Source organism: Sinocyclocheilus rhinocerous, unplaced genomic scaffold, assembly GCF_001515625.1.
Source record: "Sinocyclocheilus rhinocerous isolate Xijiao unplaced genomic scaffold, SAMN03320098_v1.1 scaffold255, whole genome shotgun sequence".
Classification (NCBI taxonomy): domain Eukaryota; kingdom Metazoa; phylum Chordata; class Actinopteri; order Cypriniformes; family Cyprinidae; genus Sinocyclocheilus; species Sinocyclocheilus rhinocerous.
The window spans coordinates 489,688-497,555 of NW_015630029.1; the positions used below are offsets into that span (position 1 = coordinate 489,688).

General features: G+C 37.7%; 1 protein-coding gene across 1 annotated transcript in view; it reads right to left on the reverse strand.

Annotated features, from left to right (window-relative positions):
- Nucleotides 1–547: 547 nt before the first annotated feature.
- Nucleotides 548–7,868, reverse strand: part of ccdc73 (coiled-coil domain containing 73) — a 15,347-nt gene continuing 8,026 nt past the window's right edge. The window contains exons 16-18 of the mRNA XM_016552007.1: nucleotides 6,129–6,215; nucleotides 783–838; nucleotides 548–682 (exon numbers count right to left, since the gene is read on the reverse strand). Of these exons, the coding sequence (XP_016407493.1) occupies nucleotides 548–682; nucleotides 783–838; nucleotides 6,129–6,215 (278 nt within the window). The remainder of the gene's footprint in view (nucleotides 683–782; nucleotides 839–6,128; nucleotides 6,216–7,868) is intronic.

A 7,868-nucleotide genomic window follows, 5' to 3' on the forward strand; every position in this document is an offset into this window, starting at 1 on the left:
GAACACAAAAGAATATATTTTGAAGAATTTTGAAGAACCGAACGGTTGTTGGTCCCCATTGACTTCCATAGTAGGGAAAGAAATACTATGGATGGCAATGGGGACCATCAATTGTTTGATTACCAGTATTCTTCAAAATATCTTCTTTTATTTTCAACACAAGAAAGAAACTCATACAGGTTTGGAACAACATGAGGGTGAGTAAATGATCCCAAAATTACTCATTTTTGAGTAAACTATTCCTTTAAGATGGCCTCCAAGCGATGGCCAGAATTTAGTTTTAACTGAGGGACGTGTCCAAATCATTTTCTGTGCTAATTTACATACTGTACATAGACTAGTGTCCTTGAACTAAAGTTAGACTGTTTGAGACAGTGCCAATTTATTATTTTTTTGTGATCTGTCTGGTTCTTTTCAAACGAAATGTCAAGTGATTCCACATATTATGAGAATAAATTCTAATACTTCAAACTGAATCATCTTAAAACTTTAAGCATAGTTTGCATTTTCAGGGCAAAATTAGCTCCGGAACTTGGCCTTGTTGGTGCTACACAAGGCCTGAGGCGTTGGGAGATGCTATTAAAATAGCATGCAGGTGGTTGTGGATTTGTGGTGAACTGCCGATAAGGCAAAGGCTGAGAATCGTCTGAGATCCGCTGAGGTATTTAAAACACTGGCTTGCCTTCAAAAAGTCAGAACGCAGAGAAATTCAGCATTTAAACGGATGCGGGAAAGCATACAAAGTTACCTAAACACGGAGAGGGTATCAGTCGGAGTGGTACCGCCAGCTGCAAGGCCATTAATTCATTCAATTTGGTATGCTCACACTGGAACAACCCTGAACATGTGGAAAGAGAAAAGAAAAACATCAAACATTTGATTTAATTAGAACTCCGAGGGGTTTATACAAAGGCACGAACCCCTCTGACTTACATATCATCCTGTCAAAGCACCGATATATATTGCTCTTATACATTATGTGCTATACATACTATTGTTCTAAACGCAGGGTGATAGTTTTGGATGGGAGACATCGTGAAGTCTTTCGCTCTACAAATAGCACACAATGGAACACTTATGAAGAAAAGACTCCTTGTTTAATAAAAGCCGAGAGGTCTATATCCTAAGCACACACTATCAATCTCTGGAGATGAAATTTTTCAGTCTCCACTTAAGTTTATGGGGAGAGAAAACTTTACAGAGGCTGGCCGGGCTCCAGGAGAGAGGAGAAATTATGTCGGGACATTTCTTCAAAGATAGTATCTCTGTTTGAGCGCCACGGCATCGGTTTAGTCGGAATCGAATACCACATCTACAAATCATTACAAAGTGCTTATCTTGAGCCAAATCATGAGCGCTGAACTGAGCAACAAGTCAACTTTGTTGCAGAAAAGGGATCAGATCTGGAAATTATAAATGCTGAGGATGGATTGGTTTGATAAAAAGTCAAAAGAGCATGTAGATACATCAACACAAGCGGTTATTGTGGGTGCAGAAGATACAGGCTCTTGTTTTTCTTGCGGTCACCGTTGTGATGTTTTTGGATCCATGACTCAGCTAGATAGTGATATCGCTCTGTAGTTTGTTTGTGTACTGGTTGTTTTCGGTGGTGGGCATGACGTGGAGTACGTGCTACTGTCTAAGCGTTATTTGAGGAGACATTCTGTTCCGCATCTTCTAGTCCACAACACGTAAGACCATTTTTATGGTTCAGCAATTAAAAATGCTAGTTTGGCATAGAGACGCTCGCAAATCCTTTCATGCCAGATCATTTGGCAACAAACTTACAAGAGTACAGTTACTTGAAGAGAGATGTCTCTGACTGCGTACGGGTTCATGGGCTGGTCAGGATGAGGGGCTTTCCGCAGGGGAGACTGTTTTTAGTGTTATCATTCTGCTGAAGACTTTCACTCCAATTAGCAATGAAAGCATCAGCATTCAAAACAACACAATGTGTTGGATCACTCAAATATTATGTGATGTCTGCGAATAATTTTAATTAAGAAAATCATTTAAATGATTTAAAATGGCTAATTATGATTAATTTGGCAGTCACCATAAAAAACCCTTCCAAGTTCTTAGTCTGTGAAAATATTCAAAAAAAAATCTAGTTGTATATCACACAATTGTGACTTTTTTTTCACAGCAACTGGAACTTTGTAGCTTCAATTACAACTTTGTCTCAACTGTGACTGTGATTTGACAACTGCGATTTATTTTAAATCTTGTAATTGTGTCTTCACTTCTCAGAATTGTGACATTTTGTCTCACAATTGCTGTTTTATCTTTTGTGACTGTGATTTGACAACTGCGATTTATTTTAAATCTTGTAATTGTCTTCACTTCTCAGAATTGTGACATTTTGTCTCACAATTGCTGTTTTATCTTGCAATTGTCACTTCATTTGTATCAATTGCGAATTTCTCATAATTTTTATTTTAAATCCCACAATTGTCTACTATTCTCAGAAATGCGACTTTATAACTCACACTTTGACATTATATCTTGTAGTTATGACTTTCTTGCAGTTGCGACTTCTCAGAATTGCGACTTTTTATTTCACAAATAATGGCTTTATCTCGCAATTGTGACTTCATTTGTATCAATTGCGACATTCTTCTAATTTCTTCTTCAAATCTTGCAATTGTGACTTTCTCAGAATTGCGACTTTAAAACTCACAGTTTGACAAATCTTGCGCTTATGACTTTCTCGCAATTACAACTTCTCAGAATTCCAACTTTATAACTCACAATTTGACATTACATCTTGCAATTATGACTTTCTTGCAGTTGCGACTTCTCACAATTGCGACTTTATTTCACAATTGTGGCTTTATCTCGCAATTGTGACTTCATTTGTATCAATTGCGACTTTCTCAATTTCTACTTTAAATCTTGCAATTGTGACTTTCTCAGAATTGCGACTTTAAAATTCACAATTTGACAAATCTTGCACTTATGACTTTAGCGCAATTGCAACTTCTCAGAATTGCAACTTTGTAACTCACCATATGACTTATCTTGCAGTTATGACTTCAAATCACAGTTGAAGCTTTATATCATGCAATTGTAAATTTATATCGCACACTGTGGCTTTATTTCTGAGCTTAAACCTAATCTCGCAATTACCTTTTTTATTTTTTCTGAGGCAGAAATGGGCTTCCATAACAAACCCCGCAAATCTAACCAACTTATTCATTTTCTCTTAGCCGGTCAGCAGGGTGAGCGGTTCAGTGAAAGCACAATATAAACACTCCTCAGGGACCAGAAAGTGATCCATCATTGTGCACTGCCATTGTAAATGCTTCTAAGACTGATTAAGTCAAAGCCAGCTAAATCATCTGAATTCCTGCTGTGCTGTGGCCCTTGCTTTCTAGATTAAGATGAAAAGGCCTGCACATTCCTCATTTGATAATTAATGATGCAACCGTAACCCGTTTCTGACGGTTGCATAAGAGCTCATTAGCCATTTACCTTCAATAAAACACATTTGGTTAAACACATTCTTTATTAAATGTCTACAGCCTGAATGAAGCATCAACTGTTTACTTTTAGTTAAAGAGCATGCGAAAGGTGAACGTCCTCACTGAGGTCCAGAGACACAGTCTGGGTTCAAGGAAGTCGTAAAGTATATTTGTAAATGCAATATGGGTGATGATAACCAAAAAAAGAAAGTCTGCTTGTGGCTTCCGATTTTGTTTAGGAATGATCTAAAATTGGAGTCAGTGGCACCAATAAGGCAGAATGGAACAGATCTGAATCTAATGACCTCTGAGCTAATTTTTCCTGTAATCGGACAGGTCATAAGGTTACACCAGTGGTCATTAATCTAGCAGTAGGGGATAAATACACATCTCTATTTCCTGCTGAAAATCTGACAGACTGATTTGCAGATTATATTGTGCTAAAATCAGCAAGTTAAAAAACATAGACACAAAAATCACTCAAGTCATGCCCATTTTTTTGTCTTTAAGGGGGAGTTTGGTTATTAGAAAAGTAAACAATATATCCAACATGTGGAATGCCAAATGCCAAAAAAGCTTTCTTTGGGAACAAATCAGTTCTTATTATTTGACAAAGGAGCTGCCACACAAACATAAACACTGTGAAGAGTTTTGTAAACCCACTGAGTTCAGCCAAATCTAAGATATGTGTAAAAATGTGAATATTATGTTAGCATGATGTCTAATAAATTTAAAGGCAAGTGCAATCTGTCTCTTATGCCTCTACTTTAAAGCCAAACTAAAAATGGATGAAAATTGGAACTCAAATTAAACACATTATTTTATATACTGTCCAATAAAGATGGTTTAATTATTCATTTTAAAACATTCAACTGAAAATAAGAAATATTATAAAATGCAAAATAAAAGGCTGTGTTAAAAAAAACAGCACAGGATATGCCGTTCATGCCGTATACAGTGATAGCGAGAAAGAGCAATTGAGAAGCTTAGCTCATCACTGAGGAGCTGTTAAGGGTCGCCGACTGAACGTAATGGTGCACATCATTGAAGCCTCACTGAGGGGGAGGCTCTCCTTATCTATTTTCTCTCTGGGTTACAGAAACAGTCTGCCACTTAAATATCAAAAGCAAAATGAGTGAAACAAAAAGGTCTGAAGCATTAGGCCATGAAGAAATGTTGACAAAGTTAAAATCCAAACTGCTCGCGGACAGTATTCATATTAAGCTTTCCCCCCTGTGGATTACATAAATACTACCATTCAAAAGTTTGGGATCAATATAATAATAAAAAAAAATTTTAATTAATGCTTTTATTCAGCAAGGACACATTAAATTCTAAAACAGTTTGGCCGGTTTCACAGACGGGGCTTAGCTTAAGCCAGGACTAGGCCTTAGTTAAATTAAGATATTTAAACAGCTTTTATAAAAATGCCTTAGAAGAAAACATTACAGGTGTGCATCTTGAGACAGAACAGATTTTAAGATATGTCAGAGCAAGATATTTTCAGTTGAGACAGCTCAAACATGCATTTTAGTCTGGGACTAACTTAAGCCTTGTCTGTGAAACCGGGTGTATATTCAGCAAAGAATCCAGTTTTTTGTTTTAATCATGTTTCACACAAAAATATATATTAAAGTCGAAGTTATTTTAAATTGTAGTAATATTTCACTATACTACTGTATTCCTGATCAAATAAATAAATAAATAAATCTTACCAACCCCAAACTTTTTTCCTCCATTTAAATTGAGGATATCAAATAAGAATACTAAAATAGAATATTTAGATTTATACAAGTGTGTGTGTGTGTGTAATATTATGCATAATATTTCGATAAGCATACTGAGATTGTTTTTTTTTTTAATTGCAAATACTTAGAACCATTGATCAATTGTGATTATACAGACTGAATGAAATCTTACCTTTCAGTTTCATACCTAACTTGACTGTGAAGTTTAAACTGTCAATCTTTACAAGCACATAACTTTTATGAGTTTTTTTAGTGTAGTACTTCAACCAGGAAGACCCTTGCAATACCCTTAGTAAGTAAGTAACCAAATACGTTTGTTGCTTAATGGATCTCAGCGTGTCATTCACTAGTTATGATTTAGCACGAGGGGAGACCATGTCGAGGAGGAGGCCGGACTGGGAGTAGAGACCGGGGGCATGCAAGTTTTACAAGATCCCCTGGAGTGAATAAGCGCTCTCCATCATCTGGCTGTGACATCCCACTGAGTAAGACTTATGGGCTGACACCTCAATAGGGACACGGCTAATGCAGGACGGCATGTTGTTAAGATAGGGCTCCTGATCGCCCCCCACCCATCACAGCCGAAATGGCTCATCCTTTAAGAGGTGCACAATGGCGGCTGAACAGATATATAGGTGGGGATGACATACTCCACGTATGGGGAGTACCGTGTACCCGTGTGATCGCTTCTTACCTCTTCAAAATTAAAAGCGTATGGGCCTGCCACGGTGGTCCTTGAGGGGTATAATTCAATCAAAACAGCCGTCCGCTGAGCATTCCTATTTCTCATTGGATTCGAAGTACGACGAGAAGATTAACAACTGGTTGAAAGAGAGAGGAACAGTTAGAACTTTGCGTTTGGGCTAATTTAAGGCCATATAAATGATGTGGATGGTGAACTTTAAACTGTGCTGACCTTTGACAGTAGTGGGCAGGCTGGGATTATCTTCTCGTCTCTCAATGTGAGGTAAGATGAGAAGGCCAGAGTGGAGGTGATTCACAGCTATAGAGGGAAAACAACAGTGTACTACCTTTTTAAAAAAAAGGAGGGTTGGGGGATTTGAAGAAAGATGTTAATGTAATTATTCATCCACGTGCCTGGTTTGGTGCACACTTTTGTCACTTAGGGCTTTCCTATTGAAAAAGGAAATTGTGGCAGGACATTTCAAATGGCGTTTGGATACGCTATACTGAAACTACAATGCGAAACAGATCAGTGTAGTCCGATTCCCAAACAAATGATTCAAATAAGTTGGCTCTTTTTAGTGAATTATACGAATACACAACCAGTGTTTGCCAAAAGAATGATTCTAATGAGTTTGATTCCCAAAAGAATGTTGGTTCGAAAAGTGAATCAAAAACAAAGTTCAACGTCAGCGCCAATGGCCTCGTGGGCAATGCGCTGACATGTAGCACCATTGCACTTCGGGTTGCCAGTTCTTTAAGTGAATCAAAAGCATACAGTGTTACCAATGCTCTCTAATACCCAAATGAATGATTCATATGAGCTGGTTCTTTTTAATGAATCAAACACAAAATGCAAGCAGTGGAGGCCGATTCCTGAATGAATTATTCTAATGAGTCAGTTCTTTTTTTAGTGAATTCAACAAATACAGTGAAGCCAGTGTAGTAAGAGTGCTGAACTATGCTATTCTATAATTATTCTAAAGAGTTGGTTCTTTTTGTATTTAAACAAATACAACACAACCAGACGATTCCTGAACAAATTACTCTAAAAGAGATGGTTCCCTTTCAGTCGGTCACTCTCGACGTCACGTCGGATGACCGACGAATTGGGATCTCGCTTAGAGAGACCAATCTACTTCGAGTGTAAACTAAACGAGCCAATGCACATTGGCATGCGATTATTGCATCCAGCTGCCGCTGATCACAGCGTGAGTATAAGTAGAAGGGAAGTCGCTGGGGAAGCATGATCTGGTCATCAGGTTCCTTAAGGGGGCGAGAAGGTTAAATCCTCCAAGGCCCCCCTCTATACCCTCTTGGGACCTGACTCTAGTGCTCACAGCACTACAGCAGGCGGTCATCCGACGTGACATCTCCGTTCCCTCCCTCAGGGAACGAGGGTTAAAATACGTAACCGAGACGTTCTCTTTAGTGAATTAACTGCAGCACAATCAGTTTAGTCTGATTCGTAATCAAAAAAATTCTAATGAGTTGGTTCTTTAAATGAATCAAAAACATACAGTGCAACCAGTGCACTAATTCCCAAACAAATGACTCTTATGAGCTGGTTCTTTTTAATGAATCAAATCCAAAGTGATTCTAATGAGTCAGTTCTTTTTAGAGAAATAAACAAATACAGTGAAACCAGTGTAGTCCAATTGCAGTTGGTTTAGTGAATTAAACACATACAACACAACCAGTCATTTCCTGAACATTATTCTGAAAGCACTGGTTCTTTTTAGTGAATTAAACAACTACAGCACAATCAGGTTAGTCTGATTCCCAAACAAATGATTCAAATAAGTCAGTTCTTTAAGTGAATCAAAAACACACTGTGTTCCTTAATGATTCTAATGAATCAGTTCTTTTTAGTGAATTCAACAAAAACAGTGAAACCAGTGTAGTTTGATTCCCAATCTAATGATTCTATTTAGTCACACCTCATAATTCGGCATGGAATGCATTCCCAACA